The sequence below is a fragment of the Bombina bombina genome, chromosome 5 (genome assembly GCF_027579735.1).
Source record: "Bombina bombina isolate aBomBom1 chromosome 5, aBomBom1.pri, whole genome shotgun sequence".
Taxonomy (NCBI): Eukaryota; Metazoa; Chordata; class Amphibia; order Anura; family Bombinatoridae; genus Bombina; species Bombina bombina.
The window spans coordinates 1,105,690,045-1,105,715,854 of record NC_069503.1 but is presented as its reverse complement, the minus strand read 5'-3'; the positions used below and the strand labels follow the sequence as shown (position 1 = coordinate 1,105,715,854).

The 25,810-nt window shown below is 39.4% G+C and overlaps 1 protein-coding gene across 9 annotated transcripts in view; it reads left to right on the top strand.

Moving 5' to 3' along the window:
* Window positions 1-25,810, top strand: part of PTK2 (protein tyrosine kinase 2) — a 773,150-nt gene that overhangs the window by 568,567 nt on the left and 178,773 nt on the right. For all 9 annotated transcript variants that reach the window (XM_053715391.1, XM_053715387.1, XM_053715388.1 and 6 more), the window contains one exon: window positions 8,573-8,625. In XM_053715391.1, coding sequence (XP_053571366.1) covers window positions 8,573-8,625 — 53 coding nt within the window. The remainder of the gene's footprint in view (window positions 1-8,572; window positions 8,626-25,810) is intronic.

The following is a 25,810-nucleotide window of genomic DNA, read 5'->3' as shown; positions in this document are numbered from 1 at the left end:
CACACTTGAAGGGACGTGTTCCTGTTCCATGGCGTAGATTCCGGTAAGATCGTTTCATTTTACTTTGTCAATGTACTGTAATGTGAATGTTTTCCCGAGAGGTTACCACACCTTTGCGGGTCTAACTATATGACATAAGGGTCTCAGTGAGTCTCTGTTATTATCTTGGACTCAAGGGTTAATATCTCCTGAGGGGGGGTTATTGAACAGGGGGTTTATAATCATGTTTGTTATGTGATTCAACCTCCTTATGTGTGATGTTTATGGGCTCGTAGTTGGAACTTTAAAAGTAACGCAGCATTTTTGTTGAGCGCACTTTTTTGGACTGTTTGGTTCACCTTGTGTTTGGGAGTGGTTGCATTCCTGACCATGTGGCTAAGGAGATATTCTAGTCCGCAGGGGTCTGGTCATAGGAGGTGGTGAGTGCCCCAACCATTGTGGGTGTCAGGTGCCGTTTTTGTTTTTATACTTTAGTCCATATTGATATTTCCTCTATCCAGTTATGGAGGATTCTGATGCTGATACTGTGCTCGTTTCAGATTCAGTAACGGAGGATTCTGATACTGAGACTATTTTGATTTCAGATTTAGATTCTGTGTCCGGTGAGGAATCTGGATTGGCCTCGTTGACGCATGTCGACCAGTTTTGTTCCATATGCCATTTCAGAGCGCCTTGTTCCTCGTGCCTGGGGAATCAAGGGACTGCTGAGCCATCCGCCTCTTGGGGTCCTGTCCTCCGAGAGGCGAGTTCCCTACCAATTCATACTTCTACACATGCGGGTAACCCAGTTTCTGATTCCTCCATGCAGGGTGATGTGCTCACCCCCGTGAGTGTAACTGTCCCTGAGTGTTGTGCCTTTCGTTACAGGATTGCGCACCTTCGTGTATTGCTCAGGCATGTTTTTCAGTTGTTGAATGACCCTATCGTTACCAGATACGGGGATTTTCAGTCTGCTAATTCAAATGGTGCACCTCTTTAGACATTTGGGGATGAGGTCATTTCCTGATTTTCATTTGTTTGAGATTTTTCCCAGTTTTTGAAAGATAGGGCTCCGTTTGGCTGGTCTTGCGGGTATGTGTGTCTTTTGGGCGTTAACCTCCGGGTTGCCTTATATTTTATTTATATCCGATGGGATGTCTTTTATTTGTTTCCTTTGGGAACCTTCTGGGATTGATGCTCTTTATTACTTCTTCGGGAGTTGTTTTGGACATGTTATTCCTCTGTTAAACATGTCTGTTTTCTGTTTTTTCCCCTATGAGGGAGAATTTATGCAGCTTGCTGATTAGGTGCAGGCTGGTCCTGTCAGGTTCATTCGGTCTTGCGGCTGTTCAGACACGTGGCGCTGTTCTGCTCGGCTGGTTCGGTAGAAGCGCTGAGTGCTCAGGTTTTCATTGTCTTTTTCATGTTCAACTAAGCATTCGAGAGGACCTGTGGGTCCGTGAGGCGGGAAGGATTGTTCCAGTCCATATAGCCTTCAGTCATAGATGGCCGGGCAGGGGAGTTTCCCGCTGCGTCACTCTATCTGACATCTGATTTCATCAGAACCTAGAGCCTCCCCCATGTGGTGGAGGGTTGGAGGGCTTAACGCCCCTTACCGCAGTTGAGGGGTTTGGCCTTAATTTTTAGGCCTCTGGATTTGTCCTTTTGGGCTTGATCCAATAGCTTGTACAGGATAGCTGTCTAGCATGCGGAAGTTTGCAGTTTGAAACCAGTTGCAGCTCTTCACACCTTGCAGGTGTACGCGTAAGCTGTTTATAGTGTATCTAGATGCAGCTCTTACTCTTTGACGTGTACTTTCTGTCTGAGTTATAAGAGACTTTTGGGTCTTCTTCCATTGTCTTCGGGTGAGTTGGATCTCCTTTTAGGGATCTGTGTTTCTGGGTGATGGTTGTTCCCTGCGGGGACTTTGTTCAGCTCGGGGTTTTCCGGAGCTGGGTAGGCTTAGTGCCTTTTTCTTCCTTGTGTCCTCTGCTTGTGCGGAGGTGATAGGGAGACTAGTCCTAGTAGTAGGATTTTTTTGGGACCTCAAGGTATCCCTTGGTTGTCTTGAGGCTTTGAGAAGAATCTTCATATGACTTTTAGCCTTGCTCCTTGGAGCGTTGGACTTTATATGCATCCATATCCCTTGTGTCTGGCTTTTTGGCCAGTTGGGGTGTTTAGTTCTAGGGTAAGGTTTGCCTGAACTATTAAGTGCCCGGACCTGTTTTTCTCCTTAAGACTTCCGGTTGCTGAAGCTTCGCTTGGCTTTTTTCCTGACCCAGTTTTGGGTGGTTTTGAAATCTTGGATCTCAGGGCTGGTTGGGGTGTTCCACGGTTTGGGAACTTGGGCTATGTCCTTACTCCATCTAACTGACCTGGTCATGGTTGGCCCGATTTTCCAAGTATTTTTTACTCTTTGCCACAAGAGTAGCCCATGTCATCTAGTGATAACTGTGTGGCTTGGGCCTCAGGGGTTTGTTGGTTCATACCCAACTGCTGGCACTGGATGTCCAATTTCTAGTGCGCCTTAGCCGGTGGTTTCGGGCCTTGAGGAGTTGTTGCCCTTCAGGCATCATCCCTTTTCTTTAGGGGGTATTCTCCTCCCTATGGAGATGGAGTCCTTGCTTGGGGCTTCTCCTGGATGGGAGGCAGAAAGGTGGGATTGGTTCACCCTGGGGTCTTGCTGAGTCCAAGTTAGACTTGCTGGGCCTTTATTTTGATCCTTAGGTCTATGGCCTTGTTGTTTTCAGAGTCGGGTTTTACTTGTACTCTGTGGGGATGGCTGTGCTATCCTTGCGCTCGTTCCTGTACCTGTTTCAGGATTTTTTTATTCCCCAGTCTTGGATCCCTGAGGCTGGGTTGGTTCAGCTGGGTGTGGGTCTGCAGGTCAGGATGGCCAAGCGGTCTAAGGCGCTGCGTTCGGGTCACAGTCACCTCTGGATGTGTGGGCTTGTTGAGTATCCTGTTAGCTCAGTCTGCTAAGGTATAGATTTTCATTTCGACTTGCTCCATTGATTTCAGAAGAGGGTTTACTCTTCCTTTGGGTTTTGAGGGTATACTCTCCTCCTCGGGGGGCCTCGTGTTTTGTGTTCCCCTTTTTAGGGATCTGTGTTTAGGTCTGGCGACTTAGGTTGCTTGGAGCGTGCCTCTGTCCGGGGGATGCAGGTCTTGCGGTCTGTTTCTTGCTTGACTGCTTCTTCTACCTCGCAAGTACCTTCTGTGTTGTCCTGTTATGGACTGTGTGTTCTCAAACATGGGGGTTTTCACCTGGGTGTATTACGCACTTTTTCATGGTCGAATGCCTTGGTATTCTATGGTCGGCCACTGGGAGGACTTTGCCTCTTCAGTTGCATTCCGTGCTTGCAGGATGTTGGAGAGATGTCTGTTCTGTCTCTGTGCCCGGTCTTAACCCGGGTTTTGCTTAGTATAGGCATGGCCTCCTTTCCCTGTTTTGGTCCCTTTGGGTCTCTGTGAGCTGCGCTCACTCTTGGAGGTGTACTTATTGATTTTCTCGGCTTCGGTCAAAAGAGGGTTTTTGGATTCTGAGTCATGGGAAAAGCAAAAGAATTGTCAAAGGATCTGTGGGAAAAGGTAGTTGTACTGTATAAAACAGGAAAGGGATATAAAAAGATATCCAAGGAATTGAGAATGCAAATCAGCAGTGTTCAAACTCTAATCAAGAAGTGGAAAATGAGGGGTTCTGTTGAAACCAAACCACGGTCAGGTAGACCAACTACAATTTAAGCCATAGGTGCCAGGAAAATTGTTCGGGATGCAAAGACAAACCCACAAATAACTTCAGGTGAAATACAGGACATGTGGTGTGGCTGTTTCAAGATGCACAATAAGGAGGCACTTGAGGAAAGATGGGTTGCATGGTCGAGTCGCCAGAAGAAAGCCATTACTACGCAAATGCCACAAAGTATCAAGCTTACAATACGCCAAACAGCACAGAGCCAAGCCTCAAACCTGGCACAAAGTCATTTGGAGTGATGAGACCAAAATTGAGCTTTTTGGTCACAAACATAAACTCTACATTTGGAGAGGAGTCAACAAGGCTTATGATGAAAGGTACACCATTCCTACTGTGAAAAACGGAGGTGGATCGCTGATGTTTTGGGGATGTGTGAGCTACAAAGGCACGGGAAATTTAGTAAGAATTGATGGCAAGATGAATGCAGTATGTTATCAAACAGAACCCCTCATTTTACACTTCTTGATTAGAGTTGCTGATTTGCATTCTCAATTCCTTGGATATCTTTTTATATCCCTTTCCTGTTTTATACAGTTCAACTACCTTTTCCCGCAGATCCTTTGACAATTCTTTTGCTTTCCCCATGACTCAGAATCCAGAAACGTCAGTGCAGCACTGGATGAAAGATGCAAGGGTCTGTCAGGAGTCCAGAAACTTATTGACCTTTTATACACACACACTAATTACAAGCAAACAGATCACAGGTGAGGATGGTTACCTTTAATAGCCATTCAAACCCCTTTGTGTCAACTTGTGTGCATGTTATCAGGCAAAATCACCAGGGTATGTAAACTTTTGATCAGGGTAATTTTTGTAGTTTCTGTTGTCATTATGATTTAAAAAGAGTAAACACAGCTGATTGATAATAAATGGCTTCAGCCAAACACTAACCATGAGTGAAAGAAAAGTTTTTGTGTTATCATTCATATTCTCTGAAAAATGGCCAAGAAATCATAAATTCTGCCAGGGTATGTAGACTTATGACCACAACTGTGTATATATATATATATATATATATATATATATATATTTTGTTCCTATACCAAATAAATCATATGTTTTTTTTGCTATGAAAGGTATTCCTGCCAACATCGAGCAGTAGCCTCAGGACTCAGTTGCATATTCAGTACTTCCTTTTAGTTTCACAAGGGACAGTCTACTCCAGAATTTGAATTGTTTAAAAAGATAGATAATTCCGTTATTACCCATTCCCCAGTTTTGCATAACCAACACAGTTATATTAATATACTTTCTTCTGAAGATATAGTCACTCCACGGGTTCATCTTAATTACTGTTGGAAATACCACTCCCGCCAGCAGGAGGAGGCAAAGAGCACCACAGTAAAAACTGTTAAGTATCATTTCCCTACCCATATACCCCGGTCATTCTCTTTGCCTCTATGTGCATGGAGGAGGTGAAGCTTGACAAGAGTAGTGTTCCCTAGGGACTATCATAGACTCTGTCCTGATGTTGATATTCCTGACGGAGACCAGAACAGTCAAGCTTCTATCGTCTTGTCGAGTCATCAGGAGACGCCCTGTCCCTCAGTTAGAGGTAATTGTACTAATGGTGGCAGCCATTGGCATCGTGCCATTTGCTCCTTTTCATCTGAGAGCCTTGCAGTTGTGCAAGCTCAACCAGTGGAAGGGAGATTATTTGGATCTCTATCCAAAGCTAATTTTGGATCAGAAGGCAAAGGATTCCCTTCGTTGGTGGCTATCTCAGGATCACCTCTCCCAGGGCACTTGCTTTCGGAGACCATCTTGGGTGATAGTGACTACAGACTCCAGCCTAGTGGGCTGGGGGCAGTCTGGAAGTATCTCAAAGCTCAGGTTCTTTGGACTCGGGAGGATTCCAAATTGCTGATCAACATCGTTGAGAGCAATTTACAATGTGCTGTTAGTCTGGCCTCAGTTGGCTTCAAACCAGTTCATCACATTCCAATCAAACAACATAACGTGAGTAGCGTACATCAGTCACCAGGGGGGAACGCGAAGGAGGACCACTGTTGTTGTCTGTCAGCCATCCACATCCCGGGAGTAGACAACTGTGAAGCGGATTTCCTAAGCAGGCAGACTTTCCATCCGGGGGGAATGGAAACTCCATCCGGAAGTGTTCTCCAAGCTGGTATCCAGATGGGGGATGCCGGAGTTTGATCTCTTGGCGTCCCGTCAAAATTCAAAGCTTCCAAAGTACGGTTCCAGGTCGAGGGATCCTCAGACCTTCCTGATAGACGCCTTGGCAGTGGAATTTCCAGATGGCCTATCTGTTTCCTCCATTTGCTCTCCTGCCTCAGGTGATTGCTCACATAAGACAGGAAAGGGCATCAGTGATTCTAATAGCTCCATCTTGGCCTCGGAGTATCTGGTATGCAGCTTTAGTGGAGATGTCATCTCTACCTCCGTGGAGGCTTCCTGAGGAAGGACCTTCTTCAGGGAGCGTTTCTTCATCCAGATCTCATTTCTCTTAAGCTGACTGCTTGGAGATTGAATGTTTGATTCTATCAAAGCATGGGTTTTCAGAGTCAGTAATTGAGACTATGATACAGGCTCGTAAGCCGGTTACTAGGAAGATTTACCATAAAATATGGAGGAAATATCTTTTTTGTTGGGCAGCTAAGCAATATTCTTGGAGTAAGGTTAGGATTCCAAGAATATTATTCTTTCTCCAGGAGGGTATGGAAAAAGGTTTGTCTGTTAGTACCCTGAAGGGTCAAATTTTAGCCTTAGCAGTCTTTTTGCACAACAGTTTGGCTGATGTGCCGGATGTTCAGTCCTTCTGTCAGGCCTTGGTCAGAATTAGACCGGTGTTTAAGGTGGTTGCTCCTCCTTGGAGTCTTAATCTTGTTTTAAAAGTTTTACAGCGGCGTCCGTTTGAGCCGATGCATTCTCTTGATATTAAGCTTTTGTCTTGGAAGGTTTTGTTTTCGTTGGCTATTTCTTTTGCTCGAAGGGTATCTGAACTTTCTGCTTTACAGTTTGATTTTCCTTATCTTATTTTTCATGCTGATAATGCTGTTCTTTGCACTAAGTTGGGATTCCTTCCCAAGGTTGTGTCTACTAAGAATATTAATCAGGAAATTGTTCTTCCTTCCCTTTGTCCCAAGCCTTCTTCGTATAAGGAACGTTTGCTGCATAATTTGGACGTGGTTCATGCTCTTAAGTTTTACTTGGAGGCGACTAAAGACTTTCGGAAGTCTTCTGCTCTTTTTGTTTGTTTTTCTGGAAAGAATAGAGGTCAGAGGGCGTCTGCCTCTACTCTGGCTCTTTGGTTGAGGAGTGTGATTCGCATGGCATATGAGTCTTCTGGGAAGCAGCCTCCAGAGAGAATTAAGGCTCATTCCACCAGAGTCATAGCCTCTTGGGCTTTCAAGAATGAAGCTTCTATGGAGCAGATTTGCAAGGCTGCATCTTGGTCGTCTTTACATACCTTTTCTAAATTTTACAGATTTGATACTTTTGCCTCGGCTGAGGCAGCTTTTGGGAGAAAGCTCCTTCAAGCGGCGGTGCCTTCTGTTTAGGCATGCTGGCTTTTTATCCCTCCCTATTCATCTGTGTCCTCTAGCTTGAGTATTGGTTCCCAACAGTAATTAAGATGAACCTGTGGACTCACCACATCTTTAGAAGAAAACAAAATTTATGCTTACCTGATAAATTTATTTCTTCAAGATGTGGTAAGTCCATGGACCTATCCTTTGTTTTTTGGTAATTGTTATGTTTGTTTTTTTTACTAAACCTCAGTCACCTCTGCACCTTGTGTTTCTTTCCTTTCTCCATTTACTCTTGGTCGAATGACTGGGGTTTATGGGTAGGGAAGTGATACTTAACAGTTTTTACTGCTCTTTGCCTCCTCCTGCTAGCGAGGAGTGGTATTCCCAACAGTAATTAAGATGAACCCGTGGACTCACCACATCTTGAAGAAATAAATTTGTCAGGTAAGCATAAATTTTGTTTTTTACCTCTGTGATTACCTTGTATCTAACCCTCTGCAGACTTCCCCTTATCTCATTTTTTTTTTTGACAGACTTGCTTTTTAGCCAATCAGTGCTGACTAATATATATAACTCCAAGGTAGTGAGCACAATCTTATCTGTATGACACACATGAACTAGCACTGTCTAACTGAAAAACTGTCAAAATGACGTGAGATAAGAATTAGCCTTCAAGGGCTTATAAATTAGCATATGAGCCTACCAAGGTTTAGCTTTTAACAAAGAATACTAAGAGAACAAAGAACATTTGATGATAAAAGTAAATTGGAAAGTTGTTTAAAATTGCATGTCCTATCTGAATCATGAAAGTTTAATTTTGACTAGTCTGTCCCTTTAAATTTAAACGACTTTTACTTTTTTTTTACGAAAAACACATTTTTATGTTTAATTGGTGCTTTTTTTATGCATGATAGAAAAAAATAGTCCTTGTAGTTCCTTTTTAAATTAGAATTTTATTTTATTTTTATTTATTTTTTTAATTATTGCTAATTACTATTTTTTTTAAGATAAAGCAAACATGCTTTTATAATATAAAATTAATTATATTTAAACCCATCTGCTTTTAGCCAGATAATATATTAAACTTGTGAATATTCTGTAGTATTTCTAAAACACGTTTTTTTAACCTTGTATTTTGACATCTTGTATCTTTAATCTGTGTCCCAAGAGAGATATTATAGTTGTATTTACTCTCTTCTCTACTTTAATTCCCTCCCACAAACTCCCCTGTTTTAGGGAAATGGATTAGTCCTGCTAATTACAGAAGGTAGCCTGTGAGAATGAATACACAGTCTCTTTGACTGTGAAGAATGTACACCATTCACAGATTCAACCCTATCTCTTGCAGGCTGGCGAACAACGAAAAGCATGGGGTGAGGACGCACACAGTGTCTGTATCAGGTAAGGTACCTGCAGGCGAAGCTGCCTGTTTGCTCTGCAGCTTCTGTGTAGTCTTGAAACCTGGCTGTACAGTAAACTAAATCTGAGGCATGTAAAATAACTGTCAGGTAGATGTATAATAATATCAGACATGAGTGTGATTAGTATAGAAAGAAGCATTCTTGTGTTGCACAAATTGCTGTGATATTGTAGTGGGGACTGAATGCTGTGACATTTTTGCAGTGCTGACTTCCATGTAGGTGTAATTCTGCAACATTCTTACAGCACTCTCTATACATGTTTATACAGTTTCATGTTAGCAGCAAGAGGCAACATAGAGCTTTAATTAGATACTTTCTAATTGGGAGAGGCTGTGTGGATGTGTAATGTACAACAATTAAAACCATTACAGGCTTTGATCTCCAAATAATGTGAAAATAATAATAAATAAATAAATTTTAAAAATCCTCTTAAATTGTGGGGATTTTCTCTCGCACTCTCTCTCTCTCTCGCTCTCTCTCTCTCCTCTCTCTTCCATTCGCTTACTTTCTCTTTCTGTCTCTGTCACTTTTTTTCCTTCTCTTTTTCGTTCTGACTGCCAGGGTATGAAGTAGTAGTTACTCAGATATTCCTAATAAAAGATTTGGACAAGTGAACAGAAAGCAGCACATGGTTATGGAATAAGTATTTTACATCAGTATACTACTACATTGATTTTTTCTTTCTGTGTTTGTTGTATTTCTGTTACCATGGCATATATTTTCCATACACAGGCCAGTTTAGATTTTTGTATATAAATACCAAGCAGTAGGATATTCAGACAAACTGTCGTCTTATCATTTTCATCTAATATACTGTAAGTACTGATTTGTTTTCATTCTATTGGTTTAAATTATTTATTGAAAACCTGTCAATTAAAATTTTGGAGATTATCTCATGGGTTCTTAACCGGGAATATAAGACTGGATCTCTAAATATTAAAAAAAAAAATTAGATTATTAACTATTAATTCCATGTTTTGAGTGCACAAATACAAATCTCTCTAGTTTTAGCTAGCTTGTGTAGTTGTGATTTTTATATAAATAAATATAATATCCCCATGATTTCTTTCTGCTTTGCTGTTCATAGCTATACATATGTAAAGTAAAATCAAGCTGTTGACATATTTTCAAGTCTGGCTGGTACCTAATAGGACTAGTAATTATGATGATTTTAAGTCTGGTGAATGAGTATGGGGACATAATGGTTTATCTGCCCAACAATGTTTTTTTGGGGGGGGGTTTTTGCCATAATTTGCATTTAGTCTGTAAGTTTATACAGGGTCTGCATACTCAGTTCTCAACTTCAAGAATTTTAACTGTTCATAATAATATGACGATTTCTGTTCCTCCTTTTCATTCCTAGTATCCAATCGTATTCCAATGAAAACAAAAAATTATGCTTATTGGTTTAATTTATAGTTTTCATACTTTGAAATCTTGGTAATGGCCTGTATAAAAAAATGGACTTTACATCAACTTACAATCTTTTATTATGAAATTATACAGAAATGTCTAAAGCTGCTGACAGATTTGTAAATATTGAACGTACATAGCACAGTTATTTTGAGGCTACTAGTAAGACCATAATATGTTCAATTTCTGTAACTATTTGCTGCCTTATTTTACTAGAAGCCAGTGTTTATAACTTGGCAGGCTGACATGGGTTTTTACTATTAGATATTAGACTGTTCACAGTTGTGTATTCACGGTGATGTAATGCATATTTATCTGGATTTGAATCTACGCTTTACTCTTTCATGCTCATAGTGATTTCAAAGCATTGCCATGCTGCCAGATTCTAAAAATGGAGTTGCAGTGGAAATAGCCCATTGTGGGTAATACCACCAGCAGTTGGAGAATGTTGATATTTGCATATTGTTCATCTGACATATCAAGAAAAATGACACACCGGAATAAAAAAAGACCATTATACAGAAGACAACTGGAGCATTATTGTATTTTGCTCGTCTTCCACAAGCGCACATAAATTTGGAATGCATTCTTCCATGACATTTGGCATTTTGACTTTTAAACAGAGAAGTGTCATTCTGACAAATTTATTAAATTCAAAACTTTCTAATTGTAGAGCGTTTTCCTAACACACCTTACACCTTAACTGATTGCTTCATTGTGGGAAACTATAGTTTATAGAACTACGATGCTGCCGGGTAAAACTACCCAAATACACATAGCATCCTGTTGAAATAGTCTATTTGTCGACCCCTGGATTAGATAATTAGGTTTTAATACGAGACCTATTACGTTATAGAAACTCAGAGGAATTTTAAAGCCCAAAATTTAAATTTAAATTTGCAAGAAATGGAGACAACATTAATAAATATATATTGCAAAATAAACATTGTTATTAATATTGCATGGTGTTTAATGTCTCTTTAATATTGCACTTGTGAGAAGACTAAATATAAATGTGTGTTTATGAATGGCTGATTGATCGGCACTAGGTATGTTGTTCTGCTGGGAAAGTTAAAGTACTTTCTGTATTACAGTAAAACGTGCACATTGTTGCAGAGATAAACTGCTCAGAATGTGCCCATTACGGCTGGTTTCCTATGGGGGAGGACAAGCTGGGTTTTGTGTACATTGTGATGTCAGCAGCTTTTGCCAGAAATAAATCACTGCTCTGAAACTTTATCTGTCTGCTGGGGACAAGGTCAGTGTGAAAGACCAACAGGCTGGTACTGGCACGTGATTGGTCTGTTTAGTAATCACAGGGTTCCGTTATTATTGTTGTTATTATTATTCACCAAATATGAAAGCAGATGCACATCATATTAACAGTTATTTATTTTAAATTATATAAAAGGGCAATAATAAAATGCTCTAATGTACTGTATCATCATCATTATGGCACAGAACTCTGTTTATCCTCCACAAAAGGGTTAAAATCTGTGCAGCAATGTACTACTAGTCCGGAGCTCAACACTGGCTGATTAGCCAATCACAAGGGGCATGTGTGTGGTCATCAATCACCAGCTATTTGTAGCAGTGAATTGGAAATGCTTTACCTTTAAAGTGGCAGTATACAACAATTGTCATATTACTGCATGTAATGGACACTACTTAAAGAAGAATATGCACAGATACTGATCTAAAAATCTAGTATAAAACCTTTTAAAAACTTACTTAGAAGCTCCCAGTTTAGCACTGTTGATGAGGTGGTCTGGGACACCCACTGAAAGGGGCTGGGTAAACAAAAAGAGCAGACACTTTCGTCGATTTCGTCATTGGTGACGTAAGTACAGAGGAACTGCGGGCGTAGGATCGGCGATCCAGCTTTGCTCAAGAGAAAGTTAAGTATTTTGAAAAAATACGCTGTAATGTAAACTTTCATGAACTAAAGTGCCCCTGTTTTTAATAGTATTTTTAAAAACCGGGCACTAATTCATGAAAGTTTACATTCACTTTAAGTTGTAATTAGTATGTCTCATTAAATGGACATAAAAAGGTAGTAATAAAATGTTATGATGTACTACAGAATTGTTATAATTACGTTTAAGAAGCCACTGTCTGATGTTGTGTCACTGTAATTTACAGGAGGGGTTGGATAAGAAAAGGTATGTTCTGTAGGAACCCATGTGATACTGATTGGCATCTAATGCTTACACATTTATCTAAACAGAATTTGCTATTAAATTACTTATGTCATTTCCTAGGCTGGTACTAAATCCTTATATAAAATGTTATATATACTGGATAATAGTCTGATATATGGTTGTCCCCAAGGCAACATGACCCTGTAGGGCTATATCTGAAGGACTTTTGTGTGTGTGTTTGCTCATGCACAGAGATCTCTTGGAGTTGGCTTTGGGGTGAATATGTTAAAGTGGCATTCTAAAGCAAATATTACATGTTCTTAAAGGGACAATCAAGTCCAAAAAAACTTTTATGATTCAAATAGGGCATGTAATTTTAAACAACTTTCCAATTTACTTTTATCACCAATTTTGCTTTGTTCTTTTGGTATTCTTAGTTAAAAGCTAAACCTAGGAGGTTTATATGCATTTTGACAGTTTTTCACCACTAGAGGGCATTAGATCATGTTTTTTATATAGATAACATTTAGCTCATGCAAGTGAATTTACCGTGTAGTGAGCATTGATTGGCTAAAGTCTGTCAAAATAACTGAAAGAAGGGGACAGTCTGTAGAGGCTTATATTCAAGGTATTTACAGAGGTAAAAAGTGTATTATTATAACTATGTTGGTTATGCAAAACAGGGAATGGGTAATTAAGGGATTATCTATCTTTTAAAACAACAACAATTCTTGTGTTGACTGTCCCTTTAATTCTTCACAGCATGTATCTTTTTTATTACTGATTACAATATTTGACCCCCTTCCCACAAAGAAGAACACATGGGTAAAGTCCCACTCAGAGCATTGCAGCAACTTAGTATATCTGCTGGTCCTGATTGGTTTATCAGCGATGTACCTCTTAAACACATAGTCAAACTAGTTAAACAAATAGTTAACTAGACTGGGTAATGCAAGAATTACTGTAACAATTTAGAGCAGAAATCCGGAGAGGCGTTTCAGTTCAGTGACTGAGTTTAGCTATAAGAGTCTGGTTGTTTGTGTGTGTGTGTGTATATGTGTATATATATATATATATATATATATATATATATGTATATGTGTGTGTGTGTGTGTATATATATATATATATATATATATATATATATATATATACACACATCATAAATGTGCAATATTATTAAAGGGATATGAAACCCAAATATTTTGTTAATGATTCAGATCGAGCATAACATTTTAAACAACTTTCCAGTTTACTTCCATTATCTAATATGCTTTATTCTGTTGCTATCCTGTGCTGAAGGAGCAGCAGTGCACTAGTGGGAGCTAGCTAAACACAACTTGTGAGCCAATGACAAGAGACATGTGTGCAGCCACCAATCAACAACTAGCTTCCAGTAGTGCGTTGCTGCTTCTGAGCCTACCTAGGCACTACTATAAGCAAAGCTTACAAAGATTATAATACAAATTAAATAACAGAAGTAAACTGTAAAGTTGATTAAAATGGTATTATTATTATGATTTATTTGTATAGCGCCGCCAAATTCCGTAGCGCTGGGTACAAAGGTAGGGGTTTACAATGACAAAGATTTGTGATAAAATACAAAACATAACAAAACTAAACAAATCTAGTACAGGAGGAAGAGGGCCCTGCGCCCGAGAGCTCACAGTCTATAGGTTTAGGGTGCAGAGACATAAGGTTGGGGTAGCTTGTCACATCGGTTGTAGTTGCAGCAGTGAGTCAGGCAGTTCATGTATTAGTTTGGTTAGAATGAGAGCTGGAGGAGAGATTGTAAGCCTCTCTGAATAGGTGGGCTTTCAAGGAGCGTCTGTAGCTATACAAGGTTGGAGACAGTCTTATGGAGCGGGGTAGAGAGTTCCAGAGAACAGGAGCAGCACGTACGAAGTCTTGACGACGGGAGTGGGACGTAGAGATAACAGGAGTGGAGAGACGTAGGTCAGAGGTTGATCGAAGAGGACGGGATGGGGAATATTTTATGATGAAAGAGGAAATATAGTTGGGAGTTAGACTGTTGAGTGCTTTGTAAGTTAGGGTTAATACTTTAAATTTTATTCTGGAGTGTATGGGGAGTCAGTGTAGAGACTGGCAGAGAGGAGCAGCTGATGTAGATCGTCGACTGGTGGATGAGTCTAGCAGAAGCATTCATAATAGATTGGAGGGAGGAGAGGCGGTGTTTTGGAAAGCAATAATCAATGCATGACAAAATGAGGGAATTAATAAGTAGTTTTTTTGAGTAAGGAAGGGACGAATTCTGGAAATGTTGCGTAGGTGTGAATGGCAGGATTTGATAAGCACTTGTATATGTGGGTTGAATGTGAGTTCTGAGTCAAGTGTAACCCCAAGACAGAGGACCTGGGGTGAGGTTTTTGAGAATAGTCTCCAACCATCAGAGAAATGTCAGGTGTTGGATGTCTCGAAGAGGGGGGAATAAGAAGCAGCTCAGTTTTAGACAGATTGAGTTGGAGGTAGTGTGAAGACATCCAAGAGGAAATTGCTGAGAGGCAGTTGGAAATCTGGTTGAGTAAAGAGGGAGATATATCAGGAAAGGAAATATAGATTTGGGTATCATCAGCATATAAGTGGTACTGGACTCCAAAGGAGGCTATAAGTTTTCCAAGGGAGGATGTTTAGAGAGAGAAAAGTAAGGGACCCAAGACAGAGCCTTGCGGTACTCCAACTGAGAGAGGCATAGGATCACAAAATATGTTGTCAAAGGAAACTGAAAACGAGCGTTTTGATAGATATGAGGCAAACCAGGAGAGGGCTGTGTCAAAATGAATGTAGTAGTTTTAGGAGTAGAGGATGGTGAACTGTGTAAAAGGCAGCGGACGGGTCAAGAAAAATTAGTAGAGAGTAGTGGTCTATTGCTTTAGCTGATAAAAGGTGATTTGTTACTTTAGTAAGAGCGGTTTCTGTTGAGTGCTTAGGGCGAAACCAGATTGCAATGGATCAAGTAAGGCGTTAGTTGTGAGAACTTGAGTTATAGACCAGTCATTCCAATAATTTTTGAAGCAAAGGGAAGTAAGGAGACCGGTCAATATTTAGAAGGGGTGGAGGGGTTAAGTGAGGGCTTTTTTAGGATTGGTATAATTGACGCATGCTTGAAGGTATCAGGAAATGTGCCAGCGGTGAGAGATTGATTAAAGAGATGAGTTAGGGTAGGGGTTAGTGAAGCAGAGAGAGAGGGAAGAAGTTGTGAAGGAATAGGGTCAAGTGGGCATGTTGTGAGATGAACCAAGGATAGGAGTACAGAGACTTCTTCCTCTGTTACTGGAGGGAAGTATCATAGAGTTTTGTTAATAGAAGGGGTGGGTAGGATTGCTTGGTTTGAGGGCTGTGAGGTGCAGATATCTTTTCTAATGGTGTCAATTTTATTTTTGAAGTGATCAGAAATAATCTGAGCAGTGAGGTTGGTAGTAGGCGGGGGGCAGGCGGACGTAGAAGGGAGTTAAAGGTTGAAAACAGCTTTCTGGGGTTGGATGCGTGAGATGATACAAGGGAGGAGAAATAGACTTGTTTGGCCTGGCTGAGCGCAGAGTTGTAGGACTTAAGAATTATTTTATAATGCCAGAAATCAGTACAGGTGCGTGATTTCCTCCACTGCCGTTCAGCAGCCCGTGAACATCGCTGAAGATATCTGGTGTGTTTGGTGTGCCACGATTGCCGTCGATTGATTGATGTACATCGAATAGTGGAGGGTGCAGCTTTGTTAAGTGTTGATTTTAGTGCTGAATTATACTGTAACGCCATGAGGTTTGGGCAAGAGAGGGATGAAATGTTGGAGATCAGAGGATTCACTTGAGTGGAAAAGTCTGTGAGATCCAAGTCATTTAAATTCCTGCAAGGTAGCAGTTTTTTGGGGGCTTTCAAAGATGTAGTAGCTAGAGTAAGAGAGAAAGTTAGTAGATGGTGGTCAGAGAGATGAAAGGGGAAGTTAAGGAAGTTGGAAACGGCACAGAGATTAGTGAAGACTATGGAGTTGCCTTCACAGTGGGTTGGAGATGTTGTCCACTGGGACAGGCCAGAAGAGGTGGTAAGAGAGAGAAGTTTAGAGGCAGCAGGCATGTTAGGATTATCAACGGGTATGTTGAAGTCCCCTAAGATGAGAGAAGGGACATTACAAGAGAGAAAATGTGGAAGCCAGGTTTCAAAGTGGTCCAGAAATTGTGATGCTGGGCCAGGGGGCCGATAGATAAGTGCAACACGAAGAGCTACAGGGGAGAAGAGGCGGATAGCATGAACTTTAAAAGATGGGAAGGAAAGAGAGGGGGGTGAAGGAATGCAGTGAAAGGTACTGTGTGGAGAATTCCTAATCCCCCTCCGTGTTTGTCTCCTGGTCTGGGAGTGTGAGTGGAAGTGAGTGGACAGAGAGGCTACAGCAGTTGTGTTAGAGGAGGAAAGCCAAGTTTCAGTGAGGGCTAACAGGTTAAGTGAACATGAAATAAATAGGTTGTGAATAGATGTAAGCTTATTGCATACATAGCGTGAATTCCATAGGGCACAAGAGAATTGGGGTGTATTAACAGAGGTGCAGTTAATGAGGTTTAGAGGGTTATGTGGGCAAGGTGTATGAGTTGTCATTTGGGGTAGTGAATTGAGGGAAGCAGAGGGTGGACCTGGGTTATGTGAGACATCCCAAGCTGCAAGAAGAGGAAATATGGTGAGCGAAAGGAGATGAGAATGTGTCTTATGCGAGTGTTTAAGTTAAGAATCAGTGAAGCATGGCTGGCTGAGGGATGTGAGATAGGAATAGAGTTCATGTGTGTTCTAGAGGGGGGAAGGTAGAAGAGAAGGAGAAATATGAATTGTCTGAGCGCTGTTCATGAAAGGAAGAGCTGTGACTTTAAGGAGAAGGGAGGAAAAGGTTAATGCAGACATTAGAAAGTGTAGCATGTTTGCAGTTATTTTAGGGAGATTTAAATGCACTTGTTTCTGTGTTGTCCACTCCTTTGTCCAACTCCTTGTTATAACTCCCTACACTTATAAACTAACACACTCCTTGTTATAACTCCCTACACTTATAAACTAACACACTCCTTGTTATAACTCCCTACACTTATAAACTAACACACTCCTTGTTATAACTCCCTACACTTATAAACTAACACACTCCTTGTTATAACTCCTTACACTTATGAACTAACACACTCCTTGTTATAACTCCCTACACTTATGAACTAACACACTCCTTGTTATAACTCCCTACACTTATAAACTAACACACTCCTTGTTATAACTCCCTACACTTATAAACTAACACACTCCTTGTTATAACTCCTTACACTTATGAACTAACACACTCCTTGTTATAACTCCCTACACTTATGAACTAACACACTCCTTGTTATAACTCCAAACACTTATAAACTAACACACTCCTTGTTATTATTCTCTACACTTATAAACTAACACACTCCTTGTTATAACTCCCTACACTTATGAACTAACACACTCCTTGTTATAACTCCCTACACTTATGAACTAACACACTCCTTGTTATAACTCCCTACACTTATGAACTAGCACACTCCTTGTTATAACTCCCTACACTTATAAACTAACACACTCCTTGTTATAACTCTCTACACTTATAAACTAGCACACTCCTTGTTATAACTCTCTACACTTATAAACTAGCACACTCCTTGTTATAACTCCCTACACTTATAAACTAACACACTCCTTGTTATAACTCTCTACACTTATAAACTAACACACTCCTTGTTATAACTCCCTACACTTATAAACTAACACACTCCTTGTTATAACTCTCTATACTTATGAACTAACACACTCCTTGTTATAACTCCCTACACTTATGAACTAACACACTCCTTGTTATAACTCCCTACACTTATAAACTAACACACTCCTTGTTATAACTCCCTACACTTATGAACTAACACACTCCTTGTTATAACTCCCTTCACTTATGAACTAACACAATCCTTGTTATAACTCCCTACACTTATGAACTAGCACACTCCTTGTTATAACTCCCTACACTTATAAACTAACACACTCCTTGTTATAACTCCCTACACTTATAAACTAACACACTCCTTGTTATAACTCTCTACACTTATAAACTAACACACTCCTTGTTATAACTCCCTACACTTATAAACTAACACACTCCTTGTTATAACTCTCTATACTTATGAACTAACACCCTCCTTGTTATAACTCCCTACACTTATAAACTAACACACTCCTTGTTATAACTCTCTACACTTATGAACTAACACACTCCTTGTTATAACTCCCTACACTTATAAACTAACACACTCCTTGTTATAACTCTCTACACTTATGAACTAACACACTCCTTGTTATAACTCCCTACACTTATAAACTAACACACTCCTTGTTATAACTCCCTACACTTATAAACTAACACACTCCTTGTTATAACTCTCTACACTTATGAACTAACACACTCCTTGTTATAACTCCCTACACTTATAAACTAACACACTCCTTGTTATAACTCCTACACTTATAAACTAACACACTCCTTGTTATAACTCTACACTTATAAACTAACACACTCCTTGTTATAACTCCCTACACGTATGAACTAACACACTCCTTGTTATAACTCCCTACACTTATGAACTAACACACTCCTTGTTATAACTCCCTACATTTATAAACTAACACACTCCTTGTTATAACTCTCTACACTTATAAACTAACACACTCCTTGTTATAACTCTCTACACTTATGAACTAACACACTCCTTGTTATAACTCCCTACACATATGAACTAACACACTCCTTGTTATAACTCCCCTACACTTATAAACTAACACACTCCTTGTTATAACTCTCTACACTTATGAACTAACACACACCTTGTTATAACTCCCTACACTTATAAACTAACACACTCCTTGTTATAACTCCCTACACTTATAAACTAACACACTTGAGAACTACACATGCTGCACTTATCTCACAAACAAGCTTGATGTAACAAGCTCTGTCTGTATTGCTCTGTCTCAATAATAATGTTAACATTCTGCACAGGCGAAACGTATGTCTTAAAAATGTTTGTAGATTCTTACCAGTTACATATTGTGTGTATGATATAAAAACAGTCCCAAACCATTTGGAGGTATTTAAAGACAAACTACTTGAGGCCGTATCAGTTACAGTAAAACAAGGAACAGCTGAATTATTTTTCTAAACTTTTTACTGCCTAGATTTCACAAATAGTTATCTAAGCGCAGAAGAACATTTTCAAAACCTGATGAAGTGTAGTCACTGGGTATTTTTACCTGTCCTTTTACTAGGGGGCAAAATACATATCAGATTTTGTTTAAAGAACAAAGAAAGACAAAAAAACAATTGAAATAGGTACAAATGCTTATTTGCACAAATAGCTACAAATGATTGGCTTACGTCAGTCATGGGACAATCCTAAATAGAACGGTGCGGCTGAACAATGTTTAGGATTCTTATACCAAGCGCAAATAGTAATTTTATAAAGTTTCACTATTAGTGGGGAAAGTACAGAGCTTCCTCTGTTTTTTTTCATAGTCACAGCCTTCCTCACTTTGAACGCCTGGTTTGTGCTTCAGACTGAAAGGGTTTCTTGTATCCTGGATTCATTCCTGGCTTTCATTTTATTAGTACATTTTTATGGGAAAAGGTCCTACCCATAGAGTAATGCTGAATTCATCTGGGAAGCACTGTGCTGAATTCAATAATTGATTTTACAGTGTAAATAATTTATTTATAATTCATCTCATGTGAACTATTTGTATTTTTACAACCAGAGTAAAAATTATAAAAAAAAGGGACACAAAAAAGTTATTTTTAAGCAGTAACATTTAATTCTGTACAGGTGGAAACTAAAGCTGAGTTCTTTAAATTGTTAAATACTACCTAGATGTGTGGCTCAGTTATTTTAGAATTTTCATGCATTATGTTCCAAGTGTGTAATATTTGGTTTCGTCTGGATATATTGGTATACACTACAGTACACTACATTATATATCCTTACAAAGCAGATGCCTATATCACCATTGCTTCTGTTTTTGTCCACATAAGTCATGTGAAGGTCAACAGTTCCATACTTCAGAAGAGGTCAGATATATGAAAATGCTTCTATGCCATACAGAAAAGTACATAGTAGTATATATAACTATAATTGCTACAGGACAGACTGTGAAAGCTGTTTGGATTGATCATATTTTTCTAAACTCATGAGGACCTCGTTATCCACAACCAGAGCCGCCAACGCTAAAGTTGCAGTTCCATGTACCTTCATAAACAATCACAGCATACATAAAACAGAAGAGGAACCCATCTGCTCTGGGAAACAGTTTGTCTGGTGAACGCTACTGTGCAATAAGCAAAGAAAGTAAAATCCCCCCCCCCCCCTTTTATGGATTTTTTTATTTTCTGAAATCATTACAACTAAAATCAGGTAAGTTTATTATAGAAGAATAGAAGGGGTCTTTGAAGATGAATGATCATGGTTCATAGTCAAGCTCTTCTTTCAGAAAAAGTATGAAAACAGCAGAAAAATAGGTTACTTTGATGTGTAACCATGTTTGTATTTAATGCATGAAAGATAACACCACAGTGTGCAGGAGTGTTAGCTTCTAGACATTGCCGGGCTGTTGGTTTAAGAACATGAATGTTCGCTCCAAGGCATTACTGGACCATGGGCTAAAATCCATGACCTTGCAGTGAGTTTAAATCTATGAATGTTAGCTTCAGGGCATTGCCTGGCTGTGGGTTTAAATTTAAAGTTATCTCATGGGCTTTGCTGGGCCATAAGTTAAAATTCATGACTGGGTAATGAGTTTAAATCCATGAGTGTTATCTCATTGGCATTGCTGGGCCATAAGTTAAAATTCATGACTGGGTAATGAGTTTAAATCCATGAGTGTTAGCTCATGGGCATTGACAGACTAGGGGTAAAAATCCAATACTGGGCAGTGGGTTTAAATCCATAAGTGTTAGTTCCTAGATATCATTGGGTCATAGGTTAAAATCTATGACTGGGCAGTGGGTTTAAGTTCTAGGCATCGGTGGACCATCGGTTTAAATCGATGAGCGTTAGCTCTTGGGCATTGCCAGACCTTGGGGCGTATTTATCGAAGGTCTTGCGGACCTGATCCGACAGTGCGGATCAGGTCCGCAAGACCTCGCTGAATGCAGAAAGCAATACGCTCTCCGCATTTAACATTGCACCAGCAGCTCACAAGAGCTGCTGGTGCAACGCCGCCCCCTGCAGACTCGCGCCAGCAGGGGGGTGTCAATCAACCCGATCATACTCGATTGGGTGGATTTCCGGCGATTCCTGTCCGCCTCATCAGAGCAGGCGGACAGGGTTATGGAGCAGCGGTCTGCTGCTGTTTCTGGCGAGTCTGAGCTTGATAAATGGGCCCCCTTGTGTTTAATTATATTAGTGTTAGCTCCTGGGTATTGGGCCGTAGGTTTAAATCCTTGTGAGCTGTTACCAATTGACATCTGTGTCTGACGCAGCCTATGTCAGGCAAAGGGCAGTTGGTTGTTATAATTGTATCTGCTGCTATTTCATTTAGTAAAGATAATTTACAGATTCAATACAACTTTTTTTTTCTTCTAGTGCCAACTGTCCTCCTTGATCTTTTTTTTTCTTAAAGGGACATGAAACCCAAATTTGTTCTTTTATGATTCAGATGGAGAATACAATTTTAAACAACTTTCCAATTTACTTCTATTATTTAATTAGCTTCCTTCTCTTGTTATCCTTTGCTCAAAGGTTTACCTAGGCAAGCTCAGGGGCAGCAGAGAGCCTAGGTTCTAGCTGCTGATTGGTGGCTGCATATATATATTGTGATTGGCTCACCTATGTGTTCAGTTAGAAACCATTTATGCATTGCTGCTCCTTCAACAAATGATACCAAGAGAATGAAACAAATTAGATAATAGAAATAAATTAGAAAGTTGTTTAAAATGATATTCTCTATCTGAATCGTTAAATAAATTTTTTTGGTTTCCTGACCCTTTAAGTGAGAGGTTCTTAGTGCTTAAACTGGATTGGCAAACCATTTTTGAGTGTGCATCCAAATTGACAATATGTCTTTAAAATTCTCTTCTCTACCCAAGTTACTTTTTTAAAATTTAATTAAAGGAACATTTAAATAAACACTTAATGCTCTGAAGCGTATATATATATATATATATATATATCATGGAAAACTTTGGGGCAATGTTATTTAAAAATAAGCAAAACAATACATTTATTTTAAAAAAATCTGTATAGGCTATATAAATGGATCATCTACCCAGAGGCAGAACGTTTTTTCACTTTCTGCGATGAGATTTTTTGCAGTAAACATTTTTCTGCAGGTCATTTTTAAATGAAATTTGTTTTTTTAACACGCGTGTAAACTATATTTATTTAGAACAAAATAAACAAACATTTATTTAAAACATAGTAAACTTTCACATTTTTCATACCTGGAGAGGCTTAGAAATCAGCCTATTAGCCTACCTAGGTTTAGCTTTCAACAAAGAATACAAATAGAACAAAACAAATTTGATGACAAACTTTAATTGGAAAGTTGTTTAAAATGTTCATGCCCTATCTAAATCATGACAGTTTTATTTTGACTTTTTGTTCCTTTAAGATACTTTTAAATTCACTTTTATTATCAAATATACTTTGTTCTTTTGACATCCTTTTGTTGAAAATCAGCAGAAATGCACTTCTAGGAGCTAGCAGGGGCTCACCAGTGCCGTGCTGTTGACTTTAACCCATTTGCAGGGGTTAAACACATTTCTAAACACATATATACAAGCAATAGTGCAATAATAAAACGCCCCAACATTTTAGAACATTTTCTTTTTGCACTTCTATGGCCCTTTTATAATTTTCTTTTTACATCTATTACAGCTGCAGTCTTTTATTCTTAGCATATAAAAGGCAGGTGATACTTATGGCACATTGTGCCATAATAAAGTTTCCTAAGATGACATACAACATATGTATATGGTAAAAGGGGGTGATCTAATAAAAATAAGATAAAAACAAAAAACAAAAGGTGGATATATATCTTGAAAAATGTGTTCAAAATCTAGGAAACAGTTATATTTTGGAGTGTGTGTATAAGCATTTTATATACAGTGTGTATATATATATATATATATATATATATATATATATATATATATACAGTGAATATAAAACGTCTACACCCCCCTGTTAAAATGTCATGTTTTTGTGCTCATTTCAGAACTTTTCCCACCTTTTAATGTGACCTTTAAACTGTACAACTCAATTTAAAAACAAACGTAAATCTTTTAGGTGGAGGGAAGTAAACAAAAAAAACTAAAATAATGTGGTTGCATAACTGGGGATGTAGCCGTGTTTAGAATTAAGCAATCACATTCAAAATCATGTTAAATAGGAGTCAGTACACACCTGTCATCATTTAAAGTGCCTCTGATAAACCCCAAATAAAGTTCAGCTGTTCTAGTAGGTCTTTCCTGACATTTTCATAGTCGCATCCTACAGCAAAAGTCATGGTCCGCAGAGAACTTCCAACGCATCAAAGGGATCTCATTGTTAAAAGGTATCAGTCAGGAGAAGGGTACAAAAGAATTTCCAAGGCATTAGATATACCATGAAACACAGTGATGACCGTCATCATTAAGTGGAGAAAATATGGCGCAACAGTGACATTACCAAGAACTGGATGTCCCTTCAAAATTGATGAAAAGACGAGAAGAAAACTGCCCTGGGAGGCTGCCAAGAGGCCTACAGCAACATTAAAGGAGCTGCAGGAATATCTGGCAAGAACGGGCTGTGTGGTACATGTGACAACAATCTCCCTTATTCTTCATATGTCTGGGCTATGAGGTAGAGTGGCAAGATGGAAGCCTTTTTAAGAAAAACATCCAAGCCCGGCTAAATTTAGCAAAAACACATCTGAAGTCTCCCAAAAGCATGTGAGAAAAGGTGTTATGGTCTGATGAAACCAAGGTTGAACTTTTTGGCAATAATTCCAAAAGATATGTTTGGCACAAAAACAACACTGCATATCACCAAAATAACACCATACCCACAGTGAAGCATGGTGGTGGTAGCATCATGCTTTGGGGCTGTTTTTCTTCAGCTGGAACTGGGACCTTATTCAAGGTAGAGGGAATTATGAACAGTTCCAAATACCAGTCAATATTGGCACAAAACCTTCAAGCTTCTGCTAGAAAGCTGAACATGAAGAGGAACTTTATCTTTCAGCATGACAACGACCCAAAGCATACATCCAGATCAACAAAGGAATGGCTTCACCAGAAGAAGATTAAAGTTTTGGAATGGCCCAGCCAGAGCCCAGACCTGAATCCAATTGAAAATTTGTGGGGTGATCTGAAGAGGGCTGTGCACAGGAGATGCCCTCGCAATCTGACAGATTTTGAGTGTTTTTGCAAAGAAGAGTGGGCAAATCTTGCCAAGTCAAGATGTGCCATGCTGATAGACTCATACCCAAATAGACTGAGTGCTGTAATAAAATCAAAAGGTGCTCCAACAAAGTATTAGTTTACACTTATGCAACCATATTATTTTATTTTTTTATTTTTACTTCCCTTCACCTAAAAGATTTCAGTTTGTTTTTCAATTGAGTTGCATAGTTTATAGGTCACATTAAAGGTGGAAAAAGTTCTGAAATTATTTATCTTTGTCTCATTTTTTACATCACAGAAAACTGCCATTTTAACAGGGGTGTGTAGATTTTTTATATCCACTGTATGTATGTATGTATGTATATGTATATATATATATATATATATATATATATATATATATATATATATATATATATATATATAAATAATGGGTTTGTTTGGCCATAAAAAGATAATTAGGGGGGCGGAGCTAGCTCTGGAGCCAAGTGGTCGCATCTCACTGCAGCTCCGTAATGAACATTACTTTAACCTAATAATTCGACCGCTTGGCTCCATATATCTATACCTACTTGGTCTACTGTAGACACTAAGGGTTATTGTCCACAAGTCCTGACCTCTGAGGACTAATATGGGGATATAAAGAATCGGACTTTGCTTGTGCCTATCACAGAAACAATTGTGGCGCAGTTATGGCGCAAAATCTACATCGGCTCAATGAGTGGCTGGATACCTTTAGTACAGCACTTGTGGAGGCAGTGGCCGCAGCTTTCAACTCGCCTACTATATGTAGTGCATCTTTGGAGGACCAAGTTGATTTTGAGGAGGCACGCGACAGTGAGGGAGAGCAAGAAGCGCTTGGACAGCCGCCATCTTTATTGACAAGAAAGCAGCATAGTAAAACATGTGCCGAAATACAACAGACCTGGGAGATCAGCGGACCAGATGTCGGTGTGAGCATGAAAAAAAACAATAATGTGGACACTGCACTATTAGAAGCTTTCTCTGCAGCTTCAGGAGTGGGGTCACTGGCTGCTCCACCTCAGATTGCCGGAGGGCGGAAGTTGCCGCTAGGATCGCTTACAACCTTCTCAGGTCAGCCAACCCACCGGAGCCCCTCTGGGCTACAAGTCTTGTCATGTAACAGTAGGGCAAGGTTTGATGAACTGGACACTAGCTCT